The sequence below is a fragment of the Giraffa tippelskirchi genome, chromosome 3 (genome assembly GCF_054371585.1).
Source record: "Giraffa tippelskirchi isolate mGirTip1 chromosome 3, T2T-mGirTip1v1.2.pri, whole genome shotgun sequence".
Taxonomy (NCBI): domain Eukaryota; kingdom Metazoa; phylum Chordata; class Mammalia; order Artiodactyla; family Giraffidae; genus Giraffa; species Giraffa tippelskirchi.
In genome coordinates, this window is record NC_137277.1 from 180858255 (window position 1) to 180880796 (window position 22542).

General features: G+C 44.9%; 1 protein-coding gene across 12 annotated transcripts in view; it reads right to left on the minus strand.

Moving 5' to 3' along the window:
* The window catches only part of PTPRU (protein tyrosine phosphatase receptor type U), a 93636-nt gene that overhangs the window by 41227 nt on the left and 29867 nt on the right, over positions 1-22542 (minus strand). For all 12 annotated transcript variants that reach the window (XM_081586292.1, XM_081586286.1, XM_081586291.1 and 9 more), the window contains 5 exons: positions 8890-9198; positions 3948-4057; positions 3451-3652; positions 2999-3101; positions 183-456 (listed from right to left, as the gene is read on the minus strand). In XM_081586292.1, coding sequence (XP_081442418.1) covers positions 183-456; positions 2999-3101; positions 3451-3652; positions 3948-4057; positions 8890-9198 — 998 coding nt within the window. The remainder of the gene's footprint in view (positions 1-182; positions 457-2998; positions 3102-3450; positions 3653-3947; positions 4058-8889; positions 9199-22542) is intronic.

A 22542-nucleotide genomic window follows, 5' to 3' on the forward strand; every position in this document is an offset into this window, starting at 1 on the left:
AGGAGGCCTGGGTGCAACGTGGGGAAGGAGAGGGGAATATGGCGGTGGGAGGTGGAGGGTGGAGGGGTGGAGGATGGAGCGGGGCCTCCAGCCTCTGTAGCAGCCTGCTCTGCTCAGACATGTCCTGAGCCTGCTCGCCCCTACCCGGACCGCCCCCACCACGACCTCGGCCGGCCCCTCACCCCCTTCAGGTGGCTTGCTGCTTGGAAATAGATGAGATATGCCTTCCTGGGCTCAAGCGGTGGGTTCCAGAAGCCGCGGTAGGTCTGGTTGTCACCCACGGTGAAAGGCATGGCCTCAGGCAGACTGCTGGCCGCCAGTTCGGCCCCGAAGTAGTGCACCAGGCCTCGGGCCAGCGCCACATCGAAGGTCAGCGGCACCGGGAAGCAGTCCTGGCCGCCGGGCTCCCGCCGGAGTCTCCGCGGCCGCTCCTCCTCCACAATCACCTGGTACACACTGGACATGGGGAGGGGACAGCGCAGTGGTCACGGTGGCCAGAGGACAGTGAGAGCCATCTGGTGGCGAAAGGCGTAGGCTTTGGGGTCAGGCCCAGGACAGCACTCATCTCAGCTCTGTCTCTTACTAGCTGGGCAAGTCACTTTCGCTCCCTGGGCCTCAGTTTTCTCCTCTGTAAAATGGGAGTGATTACAGGACGGCTCCATAAGGTAGAGGTGAGGAAGGAGGCACGTGTAACAAGCAGCCAGTGCCTGGCAGCTGTTATTACTGTAACTAAGGCTGAAAGTATGTGGGCCCTGCTCAAGTCAACCAAGCCCTGAAGCTGCACCCTGATTCTCAGGGCCTGGGAACCTCAAGCCCCAGGCTCCAACCAGGTTTGCAACTGCTTCCTGTAGGCCTCAGTAAATTCGAGTAAGACACAATGCATTCATTCATCCAGAAAGTTTTTACTGAGCTCAGACATGAGTCCTGTGCTGGGCACTTGGGGCTCTGGGCTTCCTGGAACTGGCCTCCAGTGGGAGAGCCAGGCACTGAGCAGGCAAACGAGGTCACACTAAACCTACATCTCAAATACCCTCCCAACCTGGAGGCAGCCCTGGGTCTGCAACTCTGAGCCTGCCATCTCCCAGGCCTGATGGCTGATTTGTGTTCCCTGGTCTCTGTCTCCGGATCCCATCTTGTGTGTTTCTATTTATTTTCATCACTATACTGAATGGCCTTGTGCTGTGAGCTCCTCCAAATCCTCCGTGGAACAAAGCCAATAGTAAATAAATGAATGCTGACAAATGTAAATCTTTCCACTCCCAGCCTCAGTCACGTCTTGGTGTGTGACACCCCATACTGACAACCTGTACTCTGGGAAAGTAGAAATGCCTTTTCCTTGCTCTCCAGCTGTTTCTTTTGAGCTCCCAAGTTAGGAGGGAATCACCCCAGCACCCTAGGATTTAGGCCAGACAGGTTCATCCCATCATTAGCCAGCCCAGGCCCCTCTCAACCTCCATTTCCCAGGCCGAGGTCAGGCCTCCCCGGCCCCAAGTCCCGCCAGGAGATGCTAATAATCATGAACCATGATCAAAGCACATCTTGATCTGGGACAATCCACACAAGGCACTAAGGAAAGGGAGGCTCATAGAGGTGAAGAGACATGTCCAAGGTCACACAGCCATCAGGCCTCTCCACTCACATGGTCCACCCCTCGCCCTGGCCCAGGCTTGCCTGGCCTGCTCACAGGATTCCCTAAGGGGACAAGGAAAGGAGAAAGCGCTGGATTTCCCAACTCCTCCCAATTCAGAGGCACCAGGGCCCTGAGGCTCCTGCAAAATGCCAAATTCCCCTGAATTATGCACACTTCTTCCTGCAGCTCTCCTTATGGTCCGGGAATCAGCCCAAAGCAGACGTTGCGGTAGCAAATACAGGGAGGCAAAGCAGGAGGAAAGAATGGAAGCAAGGAGGAGTGAGGAAGTGAGTGAGTGTCAAGAGCACCTGAGAAACCCCCTGCTTTCTTGGGAGGGGGCGTGCCTCAGTAGGACCCTCTCATGGCCATATGCGGCCTGTCACTCTCTCCCAGTGCCTGAGCTTTTACGGAAGGAGGGGGTGGACCAGAGGGCCAGGGAGGATCTGTGACTTCAAGGAAAGGTACAAGCTGTGCAGACAGACCAGGCTTTCAAATCCCAGCGCTATCGCTTACCAGCCATGTGGCCTCAGGGGCGCGTTATTCAGGCTCTCTGAGCCTGCTTCCTGATGCAGAAAATAAGGGTGCTGATACCCACTCCACCAGCTGCGATGAGGATCAAATGACTCAGGCAGGTAAAGTCCCTAAGATGACATCTGGCCATCAAGAAGTGTGTGCACACATTGCACAAACACACTCACACTCTCTCACATACACATCACACCCACATCACACCCACACACCCACACACCCACACACCCACACACACCCACACACACACCCACACACACACACACACACACACACACACACACACACACACACCCACACACACACACACACACACACACACACACACACACACACACACACACACACACACACACACCATCTTATCTCCAGCACCTTCTCCCCAACAGAAACAGTCACTGCAGCATCTGCTTTCTCTGCAAAGAAGTAGGGAAGCCAAGCTCTCGGCCACTCCAGAGAGATGACCCCATGTGGCCAGATGCCCTAGCCTTCCAGAAAGCTCATCCCTGTGTCTCCCTTGACAGGAACCCCCAGGGGGAAAGCTGGGGAGAAATAAGGCTCCAAAGTGTCAGAGGTAGGCCCTCTGGAGAGGTCTGAACAATCTCCTGTTCAAGATCTCATGACAATCACCACCAGACAGCCCAGGGCCTCAGAGGGGAGTGACTGCAGGCCTTCCACCTGCCCGGGATCACAGAACGTCCTCCTCCTGACATTCTGAACCCTGAGTGGGAGATTGAGGGAAGACAAGGGTGAGCAGGCCTGGGTGGGGGTTCTGGGTCAGATGACAGGCCTCTTCTTTACCGCCCTGACCTCCCGCCCCTCCGTTACACGCATGCCCACCTGATGGGCGCCCCGCGGCCCTGCGCCGGCCTCAGCAGCACGGTGATGGTGTTCTCAGACTCGCCCAGCGGCGACGGCATGTCAGCATAATCAAAGCTGGGCGCTGGGGTGGGGGTGGGGACAAGGACATAAGCCCAGAGCCTGGCCACTGCACCAGGAAGGCCAGGCCTCCAGGCTCCTTGACCTCCGCCCTCAGACCGCTTCCCCTTCAGCCTCCGCCTCCCTGTTCCCTCTGATCTGAGCTTCCCTGACCCCTGACCTCAGCCCTCGGATTCCACCAACCATTGCCAGAACCCTCTGAGTTAATCCTCCCTGGCCCCTGACCTCAACCTCTTAATGGCACATTTGTCTCAGCAGGAGCCCTCCATTGCCACCCCCAGAAAGCCCCACCTCCATGCCCAGGGGACTCTGGGCCTCCCCAAAGGGGCCAGGCTAGGTCAGGCGGGGCTCACCTGAGATGTTGGTGGTGATCTCGGTGAGTGCCGCCTGGCCGAAGCCTTTGCCTGTGCGGGCCCGCACTGAGAACAGGTAGGTGGTGCCTGGGTGCAAGTTGGAGAAGACGTGGTAGGTCTCGTTGCGGAGCTTGGAGATGGTACGCCGTGGGCCCGGCACGTTCACCGCCGGGTCTGACGACTCGACACTCTGGTAGCTGATCTAGGGGCAGAATGGGTAAGTAGGCAGGCTCAGGGATGGGGAAGTAGCCTCCCACCCATCATGGTTCAGGTGAGCCAGGGAAATGGTTGGGCAAAGGGAGAGGCTTGGGAGGACCGTGGATGCCCCTTAGCTCAGGCCTCTGGGCACCTTTGCCTTCTGCCTTCAGGTCCCCATCACCCACAGGGTATGGACCCCAGCCATAGTTGAAGGAACTCTAATGATCACTTCTGTTCTCCCACTCCACGCACTTCCCTCTCCAACCTGTGGGCCCACCATCCACCAGGGGCCCACCCACCTCATACTGAGTGATGAGGCCATTGGGTTCCTGGGGCTCCTCCCACTTGAGGAAGATCATGTCCTCCAGTGGAGTGAAGGTCAGGGACTCAGCCGCGATCCCCCCAGGCACTGCGAGGGAAAGGCGACATGGGGCAGGGAAAAGCAAGCTTTGGAACCAGATACCTGGGTTCAGATTCCAGCCTTGCCATTTCCTAGCTGGGACTCTTGGACCACTCAGCCTCTCTGAGCCTTGGCTTCTTCATCTGTGAAATGGGGATGATAATAACACCTCCTCCACCAGAATTAAATGATGTGATGTACATAAAGCCTCAAGGCAAATACCTATCAGCACTCTCATATGGTTTGGCCTGCCTCTGAGCACTCGAAAAGGGCAGCTGGCATTTTCATTACTGTGCAGGAGGCATTTCACAGAGAAGAATGACTGCTCCTATTTTGTTCCAGCTGAGTGGTTTTCAGAAAATATAGACATTTGCCAGAAAAATGAAAACAGTTGCCTTACAGTGGCAGGATTATGGGTGGAGATGTTTTCTTGTCTGAAAATTACTAATTACACAAACAATATGTTCAATGTAGAAAGTCAAAATAAGCATAAAGAAAATTAATGGTACCGACAGTTCCATCACCCAGAGATAAACACTGTCAACATTTCAGCAGAAGCCCTTTCAGATACGGTTTTGTTTTGTTTTTGTTTTAAGGTATCATCTTCACAGCTGGCTCAAGGAATTTCCTCTAGGAAGAGAATGGCCTTCTTTGTTTGGGAAAACTTTGATAAACCTCTGTGGGGAAGCTGAACTTCTAAGATAGGGGAAAGCGGAAACCAAGATTACAATCAGCGACAGCTCAAGTGCCTTGTGTTAAAATGAAGTTAACCAGGCAATACCACTATTCACCCACCAAAATGTTAAAAGGAAAAAGACAATTCCAAGTGTTGGTGAGGATGCAGAGCAACTGAAATTTTCACACACTGCTAGTGGGAGTGTAAATCGATACAACCACTTGGGAAAACTGGATATATCTCCTTATTATGAACACAAACCCTGAAACCTAGCCGTTCCACTCCTAGGCATAAACCCATCAAAACTGTGTAGATCTACCAAAAAAGGAAAAAAAGAATCTACAAGAATTTTATTTGCAGCACAATTTAAAATAGTTGAAAGCAACCCAAATGCCTAACAATAGTAAATAGGATGAATAAATATTCACATAATGGATTATTCGGCAACGAGAATAAATTCTCTAGAACTGTACACACAAGTTGGCTGAATCTCTCAAGCATAAAGCTGAGACAGAGAAGCCAGTCACAAAAAGAATTTACACTGATCCAGAAAAGGTAAAACCATAACTACAGACCTATTGGAAGGACTAAACTCCCCATGCTGACACCTCCTCCTGGAGAGAATTCTGAGCACCTGGAGCGCTCTGATGTTGCTGTTGTTTTTGTTCAGTCACTTAGTCGTGTCTGACTCTTTGCGATCCCATGGACGGCAGCACGCCAGGCTTTCCTGTCTTTCACGGGTGGGGATGCAAATGTATGGCCACTTTGGAAATCAGTTTGGCAATTTCTTATCAAGTTCCACATACACTTACACACAAACCAACACTCCCACTCATAGGTATTTTCCCAGGTAAACAAAAACTTAGTCCATTTGAACCAGCATGCCAATGTTCATACCAGCTTCATTTGTTTTTTTGTTTTTTGAATGTAATGTTTTAATTCAGTCTGGGTAGAACTACAAGGGTTGCTACATGAACATCTCATGGTTTAGGTTATTATATACAACAGGTGTCCTGAAAACAGGGGCAGTTTTATCCTCCAACTTACCAAGTTTCTAAAACGGCTTTCTTTTTTTTAAATTAATTTTTATTGGAGTATAGTTGCTTTACAATGTTGTGTTAGTTTCTACTGTACAGCAAAGTGAATCAGCTATATGTATTATAAAAAAAAAAAGATTATACACTGTATGATTCCACTAATACAATGTTCAAAACCAAGCAGAAATTAGTCTACGGCATTACAGGTCAGGATAACATTTACCTTTGGGAGCAGTGAGTGGGAGCGGGCATAAAGGGGGCTTCTGGGCTGCTGGTAATGCTTTTTCTTGGTCTGGGTGTGGGTTATCCTGATGTGCGCAGTCTAGGAGAATGCCAAGTTGAGCTGACCATTTAAGATAAGCACACTCCCCGTAAGTATTATACTAATACTTCAGTGAAGAGTAGAAAATATTAAATAATTAATTAATATTAAAGAGAGTCAGGAGAAGAGGGACAGAGGGAGAAAAAAGGAAAAACAAGGGGCCAAGTGAGGCCTGGCCAGGGTAGAGGGTAAAGCAGCCTCAACAGTGTACCTTGCAGGAGGAAGGGGAAAGGTCAACAGATTTTAAGAATGGAGCAGTCTGAGAGTCAACATGAGATTACTTGAGAAGGGTGGCACTACATGCTACCCCAAAATGTGTCACTTGGTATAAGAATTATTTTGACTTGAACTGAGAAGGCAATATAGGAGCATACCCAAGAAAAAATTCTCTGCCCTCCCCGTTTGCCTAAAAGTAGGACATAAATTTGCACAGGTGCCCCCCTCCCCTCTCTACCAGGTAGGATAGAAGTTAATCACTGAGAAACCTCTGGACTCTTATCAGCCCAGAGGAATCTACCTAACAAACTTTACTGACCACTCTTAGTTTCCACATACATTTGATTTCCCCTAATTTGCTGCCCCTAGAAGTTTGAAGTCCTTTTCCTTTGTCTTTTCACTTTTCTAAAAATTCATTGTTCTTTGGTTAAGATGCTATATAAACCCAAGTTCTTACCACCCCTTTGAGTTACTCATCACTGAGTACTCCCTATTATGTGCAAAGCACATGTTCATAAACTCCTGTTTCCTATAATGGAAAATAATCTGAATATATATATGTGTATATATATTTCACATATACATCATATAATCTTTGGAAAGATTAATAAAATTTATTTTATTATATATAATAAACTGAATCCCTTTGCTTATGCCTAAAACTAACACAATATTGCAAATTAACCATACTTCATTTTTAATATATAACAAAAAATAAAATTTATAAGTAAAATTTTTTTAATATTTTTATCTTATTTTTGTCTTTATTTTTATCTTGTTAATCTATCTTTGCTCAGTCAATTTACAGGATCCCAGCCAATGAACCTAAGATAGGTAGGAGAAAAAAGTTAAGTTTCTCCTCCCCTATATTTACAATGATTTGGGGTAAACCCTTCCAGACTTCATTTCCACCCCCAGCAAATCCTCATCAGTGCAGGGCACAGGGCATACACACTTCCTCAGGTGAGTGGGGTTTTCTGGAAATTGAGGATGGGGTTGAATTTTATATCTGGGCCACTGCTGTGCAGACAGAAAATTGCACATGTGAGGAAACAAAAAAACAAAAAAACTATTAACCAAGGAGCTTAGGGGTACCTGGGGATTTACAGCAATCTGGAGGAAGGCTTTGGACCTGTGCTGAGATTAGAATGTAGCTGTTAAGAAAAACAGCTCTCAAACAGATGGCCAGGTTTGAAACCCAGCTCTGCTACCCATCTGCTAGTGATGTGACCTCATCGGCAAAATGGGAATGGAGACAGTGAATAGCCAGACGGGGTTGTCAGGAGGCGCATGTGCACTAATATATAAAAAGCGTCCTGAAATTAATGAATGTTAGCTCGATACAACTGGAACAGTACACCCAAAAATGACAGAATGCACATCTTTTCAAGTAGATATGGAACATTTACTAAAATTTAACCACACATCGCTGGTGGCTCAGCTAGTAAAGATTCCACCTGCAATGCAGGAGACTTGGGTTCGATTCCCGGGTTGGGAAGCTCTCCTGGAGAAGGGAACAACTACCCACTCCACTATTCTGAGCTGGAGAATTCCATAGACTGTATAGTCCATAGGGTCGCAAAGAGTCAGACTAAAAGACTTGCACTCACTCACAACCATATATCAGGCCATAAAGCATGGATCAAATTTCAAAAGACCAAAACTAGACTATGTATTGTGACTACAGTGTAAGCTAGAAATCAATAACAAAAAGATAATTAGAGAAATCCCAGTTGCTTATCCCAGTCAGAAATCAAATAACATAATTCTAAATAACTCTTGGGTCAAAGAATGAATCATAACAGAAATCAGAAAATATTTTAAACTGAATGATACTGAAGATAGGATATATCAAAACTTGTGGGATAAGGCTAAAGCAGGGCTGAGGGAAATTTATAGCTTTAAATGCATATATTAGAAATGAAGACAGGCTCAAAATCAATGATCTAACAAGCTTCCATATCAAAAAACTAAAAGAACAGCTGATCAAATGCAAAGAAAGCATTTTTAAAAAGAAATAGAACATAAGTATACAATAAAAAAAAAAAAACTAGGCCAAAATTTGGCTCTTTGTAAAGATTAATAAAATTTATATCCCCTTGCCAAGAATGAACATGAGAAAAAAAGAGAAGACACAAATTACCAATATCAGGCATAAAAAAGGGGATAGCACAATAGATCCTTCAGACATTCAATAAATATAACAAGAGAATATTATAGCCAACTTTATGTCAAGACAGTTGACAACTTAAGTGAAATGATCAAATCCCTTAAAAACGCAGTACACCAAAACTGATACAAAGACTAGAAAGTCTGAATATTCCTATATCTATTTTGAAAATTAAAATTTTTATTAAAAACCCTGCCACAATGAAGACTCCAGGCCGAAATGACTTCCCTGGTAAATGTTCCCAGACATTTTAAGGAAGAAATTATACCAATTTTACCCAAAGTCTTCCAAGGAATAGATATGAGTATCATTACTCTGTTGTCATACAGTCGGCTTAATCCTAAGCAAAAAATCTCCTATGGCAATTTCAGTCTCAGACATGTAGCATCTGTGGGCACCAGGGACCAGGAGGCCTCTTACCGTCCTCGTCTGTCTGGAAGGTGACTTCCTTGCCCTCTTTGCGCCCCTCGGGGTTAGTAAGAACGAGCCGCACGTGGACATTCCGGTAAGGCAGTAGGTTCTTGATGGTGTAGTGGCTGACACCCCGCTCCATCTTCACACACTCCCGAACAGTCTGGTTGTGGCTGCTGCCCAGGGTGTAGTGATAGCACAGGGACACGGTGTAGGTATGGCAACGTGTCACGTTGTAGCCCAGCGGTTCCCACTGCAGGGTCAGTTGGCGGGCCTGGATCTCAGCAAAAGCCAGGCCTTTGGGGGCCCTCATGGGCTCTGGGGAATCCAAGTAACAGAGAGAAAAGGTAGAATAAATGGGGGGAGAAGCAGGATGAGAGAGAAAACATCAGGCAGCTGACTAGTATCAATCCTCATTTGCCCCCAAGAGTCCAAGAGACCCCTCAGTGCAGCAAAAAGGGAATAAAGTGTGTGCTTTGGAGTTAGGCAGGCCCACATCTGAATCCTGGCTCTGTCACTAGCAGCTGGCAACCACTGGCTAAGTCATTTTATCTCTCTGAGCCTTATTTTCCTCATCTGCAAAATGGGATAACAGGCTCGATCTCATAGGATGGCTGTGAGGTTTAAGGTAAAACATGCAAAGCATGTGTAGCAATGGCTAATACATAATGTGAAAGTGGCACAGTCGTATCCGACTCTTTGTGACCCATGGACTATATAGTCCATGGAATTCTCCAGGCCAGAATACTGTAGTGGGTAGCCTTTCCCTTCTCCAGGGATCTTCCCAACCCAGGAATTGAACCAGGGTCTCCTGTATGGCAGGCAGATTCTTTACCAACTGAGCTACCAGGGAAGCCCCAATACACAGTAGGCCATCAAAACTACTAGCTATAATTTTTTTAATAATACAATTCACTTCCTATTCCAAATTCCTCCTGAAGGAAGTCAAGACAGTCTGAATCAACCAACTGTTGTATTTTTCTTCATTCTCTGTTGATTCCAAACTTGTTCTAAAACAGCTTACAATAATATGTACAATATAATAATACAGAGAAGTCAGGATAATGGGGGAAATGAGAGCCAAATAGCTAAATAATTCCAGAGAATGTTAGGAAAATAGAAATGTATGCCATTAGGTCCCGCATGGAGCTATAAATATAAGGCTCAAATTAGGTGATGAGTTCCCTGGTTGCCAAAGCAAAAAAGGAAAATACAATCTGTTCTATAAAGATGATGATGATGTAAACATTTATTGGGGGCTTTGTATGTGCCAATCATTGCTCTACAGGCTTTAAAATGCTTTATCTCATTTAATCCTCTCTGTAATCTAATAGAAAGCTGCCATTATAAGCCTTGTTATGCAGATGTAGAAATGGAGGCACACGGGAGAGATTAAGTAAACTTGTCAACAGTCACACACACAGTAAGTAGTGAAGCTGGAATCCAAACCTGGACAGGCCGGCTTCAGAATCCACACTCTTAATCACCACTACTCTGCCTCCCCATGAGGAATTCACTGTCCAAAAACTAAAAATAAATAAAAATAAACCAGGGAACTTTCTTGATGGTCCAGTGGATAAGACTCCGTGTTCCCAATGCAGGTAACCGGGTTCAATCCCTGGTCAGGGAGCTAGACCTTCACATGCTGTTACAAAGATCAAAGATCCCACATGGTGCAACTAAGACCCAGCACAGCCAAATAAATAAAATATTTTTTAAAATAAACAATAAATGAATAAAAGTTCAACTCAGTTGCTCAGTTGTGTCCGACTCTTTGCAACCCCATGGACTGCAGCACGCCAGGCTTCCCTGTCTATCACCAACTCCCAGAGTTTACTCAAACTCATGCGCATTGAGTCAGTGATGCCATCCAACCATCTCATCCTCTGTCGTCCCCTTCTCCTCCCGCCTTCAATCTTTCCCAGCATCAGGGTCTTTTCAAATGAGTCAGCTCTTTGCATCAGGTGGCCAAAGTATTGGAGTTTCAGCTTCAACATCAGTCCTTCCAATGAATATTCAGGACTGATTTCTTTTAGGATAGACTGGTTGGATCTCCTTGCAGTCCAAGGGACCCTCAAGAGCCTTCTTCAAATGAATAAAAAGGATACCTTTTTAAAAATTAATTAATTAACCACACCAATGCCTCTGGAGAGGCAGATACCCAACATAAGGCAAGTGCATATTACTGTGCTTCATAGCCTCTTGAGGATTTCATAGGACCAGAATGTTATCCTCATTTTATAAGTAAAGAAATCAAGGCTTCTTTACTCAGGGGCTCAGGCCCCAGTCCTGCATCTGCACTGAGCAGCTGTGCAATCCTAAGTAAATCTCTGGGCCTCGATTTCCTCATCTATAACATAATGGAAGAAGCCACAATTACAAATGATCCTCTTCTCTCTCGTCCCCAGTTAGAGGGTATCAGGGCACACCTTAATGAACAGGAAAGAAAGTCCTACTGCTTGGCCTCTTAAGATGATTGAGTATGACCCTATTATCGTTTTTGTGTGATTAATTTGCTCAGAATGCTCTTTACAAAGACAATGCAAAGAGAAACATCAGGCTGCTCTTCACTTGCGAGTGGACGGGTAGGTGCACAGCTTTAGACTCTGGACAGCACAGTGCAACTTTCCTTCCTTCCCTGGACCAGAGGCAAGTGGCCGTCTCCAGTCATACATCAGAATGTCACAGAGAGATTTCAGCACCTGAGAGTAAGGCTCACCTCTTGACTTCTTACAGAGAGCCTGGCTCTCTTATCTCCACAACAAGGCAGACCCGATCCTCACCTGACAAAAACGTTAATAGGCTGGTTCCCTGCTCACTGCATCGTGAGGGCTGCTAACTGCAAGCCCACTTACCACACTTGTCTTGCCTCTGCTGTTCCTGGACCATGGAGATTTTCCTAATGTTTTTCTATATAGTTTTAACTCATTGTTCTTATCTGTTTAGAAAGGAATGGGTGAGTTTTGTGTGTGCTAACTCTGCAATCACTCTGCCATCTTGTTCAGAGGTCTTTGCTTTATTTCCTGAGACTTTCTGGCTCTGGTCCTGGCTGCCCGATGTGTCCTGTCCCAAGATGTCTATGTCTATGTCTGTGTCTATGTCTACTAAAGCCAAGTGCCATGGATTAAATTGCACTAGTGAGAGTGGATCTCGGTTCCCTGAAGCTCTGCTCACATCATCCCCACCCCTGGGAATACCTACTCCACATCTTTTACCATCCTTCCAGGTCTGGCGGAAACACACTGCTTCCTTCACCTTCCTGCAGCATTCAGACAAGGACACAAAACATCAACTGCAAACCGGTGACACAGGCTGGGTTGGGACTATGACAAACGAGACGGTAAGTATCTCATCCAAAAGGAGCAGCTGCCACTCAGTTCTGGGCTATGTTGCCAGATCTTCCCATTTATGATGCCAGAAATTCCAGTTTTTTGTGTGAAATCTCCAGATTTTTAAATACTGGCAACCTACTCAGGTTTCTTTCCAAACCACTTTGCCAGGGGACCTCCCTGGCGTTCCAACGGTTAAGACTCCACGCTCTCAATGCAGGGGTGCAGGTTTGATCCTTGGTCAGGGAACTAAGATTCCTCACAGCCAAAAGAATAAAGAAAGAAAACAACAGTTTTCAGGGCACAAAATGGTAACCTCTAACTTGAAGAATGAAACTTTCACCCTCATGCTTAAGTGTCTCATTCTCCACCAGTTGTGTTAGCCCCTTTCCCCCTTGCGAGACAGAGGGGTCTCTGCAAAGAAAGCGCACTTTTCTTTCTCTCCCCACCCCGAACAAATTTGGGCAGATCCAGAGGCTCAAATAGTTTGTTGACTACAGGCTGATATGTTGATTGAGGGGTGTGAATTCATGAGTCTCTCTGTGTTTCCAAAAACCATCTGGCACCCAGACACACGCTCTTCAGCTGCCAGCACACACTGGCAAAACAGAACCAGGGGGCCTCAAAGCCCCAACCCTCTGAATTCCACACGGCTGTAGGCCACTCAGAGGTCAAAGGTCTAAATGCACTTTTTTTTTTTTTTTAAACAAGAAGGCTAACAGTTAACATCTGTTAAATTAGAAATTAGCCCCCAATGCATTGGTTTTAATGATTCTAAGGAGCACTCAATAACCCTGAAATATTAACTGTTGCTTGAGGAAGGGGAGTTGGAGTGGGGTTGGGTACTGCAGAGTCCAAATCCTATCTCCACGTCTCATTAGTTCTGTGACTTCAGGCGAGTGATTTAACTCCCTTTGAACATCAAGTTTTTTGACTAAAACATGGAGATATAATAACACCTACTTTGAAAAGCAGTGTGAGAGTTACATGAGATGGTGTGAGTCTAACTCACAGCAGTTAATTAATATGTGCATGCTAATGGTGAGATATGGTGACTGCAGCCACGAAAATAAATGATGCTTACTCCTTGGAAGAAAAACTATGACAAACCTAGACAGTGTATTAAAAAGCATAGACATCACTTTGCTGACAAAAGTCCATATAGTCAAAGCTATGGTTTTCCCAGTAGTCATGTACAGATGTGAGAGTTGGACCATAAAGAAGGCTGAGTGCCAAAGAATTGATGCTTTCGAACTATGGTGCTAGAGAAGACTCTTGAGGTCCCTTGGACAGCAAGGAGATCAAACTAGTCAATATTAAAGGAAATCAACTCTGAATATTCATTGGAAGGACTGTTGCTGAAGCTGAAGCTCCAATACTTTGGCCACCTGATGCAAAGAGCCAACTCATGGGAAAAGACCCTGATGCTGAGAAAGAGTGAGGGAAGGAGAAAAGGGTGGCAGAGGATGAGATGGTTGGATGGGCATCATCAACTCAATGGACATGAGTCTGAACAAACTCTGAGAGATAGTGGAGGACAGAGAAGCCTGGAATGCTGCAGTCCATGGGGTCTCAGAGTCGCACATGACTTAGCGACTAAACAAAACAAGGGTAAGATATACCCTTATATATCGCAGCACCCTTTATAGCAGCAGTATAAATTAGTACAACCATTTTTTAAAGCAATATACGTCAAAGCCCTTCCTTAAATCACCACTGACTACTTACATGAAAGAAATAATTCAAGGAGGGAACATAGCATGATCAGCACTAAGTTTTTCAATACACTATTATTCACAATAATAAAAATCTAGAGACAAATAGCTCAGCCATATGGAGACACTCAGTGGACTCCTAAAGCCAATAAACACAATTATAAACAACATAACACAAGTAACAACACCAAGAAAAGGAAGTAGAGTACAGAACGGTTTCCACATCCCAATGACAAGGGTGTGAAATGTGTACTGTAGGCATATGGGCAGAGATTTGCAGGAGGCAGGAAAACTAAAACAGCTGTTGGGCTAGGATGTGAGATTTAGAGTGATTTCTTTTAAATGCCTTCTACTGGTGTTATATTATTGTTTTTACAGTAAATAATATTGTGGGAGGGGAGTTTCATGGAGCCCAAAGAGATGACAACACAGCTGGCCAATAGCAAAACAACTATGGGTCAAGGCGCCTAAGCAAAGAGGGGGTAGTGATGCAAACGAAGAGAAACATGTGATTAAGAGGAGCAGGCTGAGTTGTTTGGACCCTATCTGCCTGGTTCCTGCTAATTTACACAGCTTCCATCCCAGCCAGGCCATGTAAAGTGTTTAGCAGTGCCTGGCACAGAGTGGGTACTCAGCCCACGATGGCAGCTGTGCAGCTGTTACTGGTAGTAAGGTGGTGGTGGTGGTTTTCAACATGAGACTAGAAGTCAGGACATTCAAACCTTGGTTCTGACTCTGCTATGGACTCACTGTGTCGATTTGGGCCAGTGACTAAATCTCGAAATTTCAATTTTCTCTTCTGTAAAACAGGAATGATCAACAGCCATCACCATGAAACTTGGGTTCTTAACTTACTGTATAGTCACAGGCAAGTACCTTCCCATCTCTGGGCTTCCATCCCCTCATCTGTACACTAACAGGAGTGAAATAGAGACTCTCTGCGAACCCCAGGCTCTGACTTCTCTCATAGCAAGTACCTGACCAGAACTGGCTTTGAAGAGTTAAAAACACCATAACAATAATAGTTGTCATTAACTGAGTGTTTACTGTGTGTTAGGCACTATGCTTCACAGGCATTTAGTGCATTTACATGCATTTACTTGCATTTAATCCAAAACTAGAGGGTCGTATGGTTCAGGCTTCACTGCTCCTCTCTTTTCCATCTACATTTATTCCCTAAAATCTAAGGACTAAATCAGGGGTTCTCAACCTCAGCATTATTGACATTTTGGACTAGATAATTTTTTGTTGAAGAGGCTGTTTATACACCGTAGCATGTTTATTACCCTCTCTGGCTTCCTCTATCCCTAGGATGCCATTAGCACCCCACCCCCAGTTGTGACAACCAGACACTGCAGATGACTCCTGGGAGACAAAATCACCCCCACTAAGAACCACCAGCATAAAAGATCTCATCCAGTGTCATGGCTTTAAATATCATCTACACCATGTCTACACTGACAACTTTCAAATTCATATCTGCAGCCCAAACCTCTTCCCTAAACCCCACACTCGTTAATCCATCCGCCTGATGGATATCTCCACTTGAACGTCTAATAGGCATGTCAAAGTCAACATTTCCAACACAGAACTCCTGATCTATGGCACCCCATCACACCTGCTCCTTCCGCAGTCTGCTGCCTTGCAAGTAAATGATAACTCCATTCTTTTGGCTGCTCAAGCAAAACACCTTGGAGCCATCCTTGACTTCTATTTCCCTCTCTCACTGCATATCCAATCCATCAACAAATGCAGTTAGCTCTACCTTCAAAACAAACCGAGAATCTAACCACTTTTCACCATCGCCACCACTTCCTCCCAGTTGCCAGCCTCCACCATCTCCCAGCTGACTTGTTGCAGTAGCCTCCTCACTGGTCTCTCCTCTGATCCCTTCGCCCTCCTAGAATCTGTTCTCCACAAAAGGACCAAAGTGATCCTCATAAACATAGGAGGTGATGTCACTCCTGCTCTCCAAACCTGCAATGGCCCCCCAGCCCACCCAGAGCAAAATGGCTCTGGGTCCCATATCCCCAGTACGACTTTGACCTCCTCTCCTGCCAGCTCCCCTCAGTCACTCAGGTGTGAAGTTGCTCAGTCGTGTCCGACTCTTTGCGACCCCATGGACTGTAGCCTACCAGGTTCCTCCGTCCATGGGATTCTCCAGGCAAGAATACTGGAGTGGGTTGCCATTTCCTCCTCCAGGAGATCTTCCCGACCCAGGGATTGAACCCGGGTCTCCCACATTGTAGGCAGATGTTTTACCGTCTGAGCCACCAGGGAAGCCACTAGACCACAGTTATACTGGTCTCCTTGCTGCTCCTCCATATATGCCAAGCATACTACAGAACTCCCTGCTATTAGGTCGGCCTAGAACGCCCCTCCCCCCAGCAATTCCTCCAGCTTCCTGTGTGTGGCGCTCTCCCTTACCTCCTTCAGGTCTCTGCTCAAATGTCACCTTCTCTGTAAAACAGTCCCTGAGCCTTTCTGAAATAACAGTTCTCCGAACCTCACACCCCAGCCCCCGTCCTGCTTTGTTCTTCACAACCCTGATCATCAACTGACAATCTATATCTTTCACTTGTTTACTACTTCCTCCTGCCAGAAAGACAAAGAAATGCAAGAAGACAAAATGGCTGTCTGAGGAGGACTTCACAGCTGTGAAGAGAGACCCCGCATCCAAGGTAAGAGAAACCCAGGTAAGACGGTGGGCACTGAGAGAGGGGATCAGAGGGCAGACAGGCTGAAACTACAGTCACGGACAGCTAGCCAGTCTGATCACATGGACCACAGCCTTGTCTAACTCAATGAAACTAAGCCATGCCGTATGGGGCCACCCAAGATGGACGGGTCATGGTGGAGAGATCTGACAGAATGTGGTCCACTGGAGAAGGGAATGGCAAACCACTTCAGTATTATTGCCTTGAGAACCCTATGAACACTATGAAAGGGCAAAAAGATAGGACACTGAAACATGAACTCCCCAGGTCGGTAGGTGCCCACTGTGCCACTGGAGATCAGTGGAGAAATAACTACAGAAAGAATGAAGGGATGGAGCCAAAGCAAAAACAACACTCAGTTGTGAATGGGACGGGTGATAGAAGCAAGATTCGATGCTGTAAAGAGCAATATTGCATAGGAACCTGGAATGTTAGGTCCATGAATCAGGGCAAATTGGAAGTGGTCAAACAGGAGATGGCAAGAGTGAACATCGACATTCTAGAAATCAGTGAACTAAGATCGACTGGAATGGGTGAATTTAACTCAGATGACCATTATATCTACTACTGCGGGCAGGAATCCCTTAGAAGAAATGGAGTAGCCATCATAGTCAACAAAAGAGTCTGAAATGCAGCACTTGGATGCAATCTCAAAAACAACAGAATGATCTCTGTTCATTTTCAAGGCAAACCATTCAATATCATGGTAATTCAAGTCTATGCTCCAACCAGTAACGCCGAAGAAGCTGAAGTTGAACAGTTCTATGAAGACCTACAAGACCTTCTAGAACTAACACCCAAAAAAGATGTCCTTTTCATTATAGGGGACTGGAATGCAAAAGTAGAAAGTCAAGAAACACCTGGAAAAACAGGCAAATTTGGCCTTGGAGTATAGAATGAAGCAGGGCAAAGGCTAATAGAGTTTTGCCAAGAGAACACACTGGTCATAGCAAACACCCTCTTCCAACAACACAAGACAAGACTCTACACATGGACATCACCAGATAGTCAACACCAAAATCAGATTGATTATATTCTTTGCAGCCAAAGATGGAGAAGCTCTATACAGTTAGCAAAAACAAGACCGGGAGCTGACTGTGGATCAGATCATGAACTCCTTATCGCCAAATTCAGACTGAAATTGAAGAAAGTGGAGAAAACCACTAGACCATTCAGGTTTGACCTAAATCAAATCCTTTATGATTATACAGTAGAAATGAGAAATAGATTTAAAGGACTAGATCTGATAGACAGAATACCTGATGAACTATGGATGGAGGTTTGTGACATTGTACAGGAGACAGGAATCAAGACCATCCCCAAGAAAAAGAAATGCAAAAAAGCAAAATGGCTGTCTGAGGAGGCCTTACAAATAGCTGTGGAAAAACAGGAAGTGAAAAGCAAAGGAGAAAAGGAAAGATATACCCATTTGAATGCAGAGTTCCAAAGAATGATCCTTCCTCAGCAATGAATGCAAAGAAATAGAGGAAAACAATAGAATGGGAAAGACTAGAGATCTTTTCAAGAAAATTAGAGATACCAAGGGAACATTTCATGCAAAGATGGGCTCAATAAAGGACAGAAATGGTAGAGACCTAACAGAAGCAGAAGATGTTGAAAAGAGGTGGCAAGAATACACAGAAGAATTGTACAAAAAAGTTCTTCACAACCCAGACAATCACGATGGTATGATCATTCACCTAGAGCCAGACATCCTGGAATGTGAAGTCAAGTGGGCCCTAGAAAGCATCACTATGAACAAAGCTAGTGGAGGTGATGGAGTTCCAGTTGAGCTATTTCAAATCCTAAAAGATGATGCTGTGAAAGTGTTGCACTCAATATCCAACAAATCTGGAAAATTCAGCAGTGGCCACAGGACTGGAAAAGGTCAGTTTTCATTCCAATCCCAAAGAAAGGCAATGCCAAAGAATGCTTGAACTACCACACAATTGCACTCATCTCACACGCTAGTAAAGTAATACTTAAAATTCTCCAAGCCAGGCTTCAGCAATATGTGAACCATGAGCTTCCAGATGTTCAAGCTGGTTTTAGAAAAGGCAGAAGAACCAGAGATCAAATTGGCAACATCCGATGGATCATTGAAAAAGCAAGAGAGTTCCAGAAAAACATCTATTTCTGCTTCATTGACTATGCCAAAGCCTTTGACTGTGTGGACCACAATAAACTGTGGAAAATTCTGAAACAGGTGGGAATACCAGACCACCTGATCTGCCTCTTGAGAAACCTGTATGCAGGTCAGGAAGCAACAGTTAGAACAGGACATGGAACAACAGACTGGTTCCAAATAGGAAAAGGAGTACGTCAAGGCTGTATATTGTCACCCTGCTTATTTAACTTATATGCAGAGTACATCATGAGAAATGCTGGGCTGGATAAAGCACAAGCTGGAATCAAGATTGCAGGGAGAAATATCAATAACCTCAGATATGCAGATGACACCACCCTTATGGCAGAAAGTGAAGAACTAAAGAGCCTCTTGATAAAAGTGAAAGTGGAGGGTGAAAAAGTTGGCTTAAGGCTCAACATTCAGAAAACTAAGATCATGGCATCCGGCCCCATCACTTCATGGCAGATAGATGGGGAAACAGTGGAAACAGTGGCTGACTTTATTTTTCTGGGCTCCAAAATCACTGCAGATGGTGACTGCAGCCATGAAATTAGAAGACACTTACTCCTTGGAAGGAAAGTTATGACCAACCTAGACAGCGAATTAAAAAGCAGAAACATTACTTTGCCAACAAAGGTCCGTCTAGTCAAGGCTATGGTTTTTCCAGTGGTCATGTATGGATGTGAGAGTTGGACTATAAAGAAAGCTGAGCGCTGAAGAATTGATGCTTTTGAACTGTGGTGTTGGAGAAGACTCTTGAGAGTCCCTTGGACTGCAAGGAGGTCCAACCAGTCCATCCTAAAGGAGATCAGTCCTCGGTGTTCATTGGAAGGACTGATGTTGAAGCTGAAACTCCAATACTTTGGCCACCTGATGTGAAGAGCTAACTCATTGGAAAAGACCCTGATGCTGGGAAAGATTGAGGGCAGGAGCAGAAGGGGATGACAGAGGATGAGATGGCTGGATGGCATCACCGACTCGATGGACATGGGTTTGGGTGAACTCAGGGAGTTAGTGATGGACAGGGAGGCCTGGCGTGCTGCAGTTCACGGGGTTGCAAAGAGTCGGACATGACTGAGCAACTGAAATGAACTGAGGAGGACTTAAAATAGATGCAAAAAGAAGGGAAGTGAAAGGCAAGGAGAAAGGAAAAGATGTATACCCAACTGAATGCAGAATTTCAAAGAATCGCAAGGAGAGAGAAGATCAGTGATCAATGCAAGGAAAACAATGGAATGGGAAAGACTAGAGACATCTTTAAGAAAATTAAGAGATACCAAGGGAACATTTCATGCAAAGATGGGGACAATAAAGGAGAGAAACAGTAAGGACCTAACAGAAGCAGAAGAGATTAAGAGGCGGCAAGAATACACAGAAGAACTGTACAATAAAGGTCTTGACATAGATAACCACAAAGGTGGGGTCACTCACCTAGACCCAGACATCCTGGAGTGTGAAGTCAAGTGGGTCTTAGGAAGCATTACTACAAACAAAGTTAGTGGAGATGATAGAATTCCAGTAGAGCTACTGAAAATCCGTAAAGATGATACTGTTAAAGTGCTGCACTCAATATGCCAGCAAATTTGGAAAACTCAGCAGTGGCCACAGGACTGGCAAAGGACAGTTTTCATTCCAATCCCAAAGAAAGGCAATGCCAAAGAATGTTTAAAGTACCTCACAATTGCACTCATTTCACATGTTAGCAAGATAATGCTCAAAATCATCCACGCTAGCTCTCAGTACGAAACTGGGAATTTCCAGATGTACAAGTTGGATTTATAAAAGGCAGAGGAACCAGAGATTAAACTGCCAACTTCCACTGGATCATAGAAAAAGCAAGAGAATTCCAGAAAAACATCAGCTTCATTGACTATGCCAAAGCCTGTGACTGTGTAAATCACAACAAACTGTGGAAAATTCTTATAAAGATGGGAATACCAGACTACCTTACCTGCCTCTTGAGAAACCTGTACGCAGGTCAAGAAGCAACAGTTAGAACTGGACATGGAAAAACAGGTTGGTTCCAAATTGGGAAAGGAGTACATCAAGGCTGTCTATTGTCACTTGGCTTATTTAACTTATATGCAGAGTACATCATGTGAAATGTCGGGGTGGATGAATCACAAGCTGGAAACAAGACTGCCAGAAGAAATATCAACAACCTCAGATATGCAGATGACATCACCTTAATTTCAGAAAGTGAAGAGGAACTAAAGAGCCTCTTGATGAAAGTGAAAGAGGAAAGTGAAAAAGCTGGTTTAAAACTCAACATTCAAAAACCTAAGATATGGCATCCGGTCCTATCACTTCATGGCAAATAGATGGGGGGAAAATGGAAACAGTGACAAACTTTATTTTCTTGGGCTCCAAAATCACTGAGGACAGTGACTGCAGCCATGAAATTCAAAGACGCTTGCTCTTTGGAAGAAAAGATGACAAACCTAGATAGCATATTAAAAAGAAGAGACATCACTTTGCTGACAAAGGTCCATATAATCAAAGCTATGGTTTTTCCAGTAGTCATGTATGGATGTGAGAGTTCGATCATAAAGAAGGCTGAGCACCAAAGAATTGATGCCTTCCAACTATGGTGTTGGAGAAGACTCTTGAGAGTCCCTTGGACTGCAAGGAGATCCAACCAGTCTATCCTAAAGGAAATCAACCCTGAATATTCATTGGAAAGACTGATGCTGAAGCTGAAGCTCCAATACTTTGGCCACCTGATGCAAAGAGTCTATTCATTGGAAAAGGCCCTGATGCTGGGAAAGACTGAAGGCAGGAGGAGAAGGGGGCAACAGAGAATGAGATGGTTGGATGGCATCACCGACTCAATGGACATGAGTTTGAGCAAACTTTGGGAGACAGTGAAAGACAGGGAAGCCTGGTGTGATGCAGTCCATGAGGTCGCAAAGAGTCAGACACGACTTAGTGACTGAACAACAACAACCCACCAGAATGTGATTTCCATGTAGTTCCGGCATGAGGAACTCATACACTAGTGGCCTTTGTCTGTCTTGGTCACAGTCTTATATCCCTAGCAACTAAACAGTTCCTGACACATAATAGGCACTCAATAAACATGTGTTGAATGAATCTTCACATTTACCCTGTAAACGTTATTATTATTCCCCCTTTATAAAACAATGGGACTAAAGCTTGGAGAGGTTAATCTGACACAGGTCCCTCAACTAGAAAGTAATCTCCCCTAGAATACTCTTACCTACCACCCAAGGGTCTCTCCAAGTGTGGCATTAAACTGTATTTTAGATGGTTCTCAGATCAGCTCTTAAAAACACAAGAATATTCATTGGCAAAAAAAATAAACCTCAACCAAATTCTGTAGCTTATCTAAAAATTAACTCAAAATGGATCATGGACTTATTTGTAAACTATAACACTTCTATTTTTAAAAAAAGAATAGGAGAAAATCTTCAGAATCTAGGGCAATGCAAGGAGTTTTTAAATTTGACACTAAAAGCATAGTTCCTAAAAGGGAGTTTTGATAAATTGGCCCTCATAAAAATTAAAAATGATTGCTCCATGAAAGCCCAGGTGAAGAGAAGAAAAAAGACAAACTAAAAGCCAGGGGGAAATATTTACAAACTACATACCCCAAAAAAGGACTAGTATCTAGAATGTGTAAAGAATTCTCAAAGCTCAACAATAAAAAATGAATAATCCAATTAGAAAATGGGCAAAGACATGAATAATTCATGAAGAGGATATACAGATGGCAAACAGCACATGAAAAGATGTTCAACATCACTAGGCAT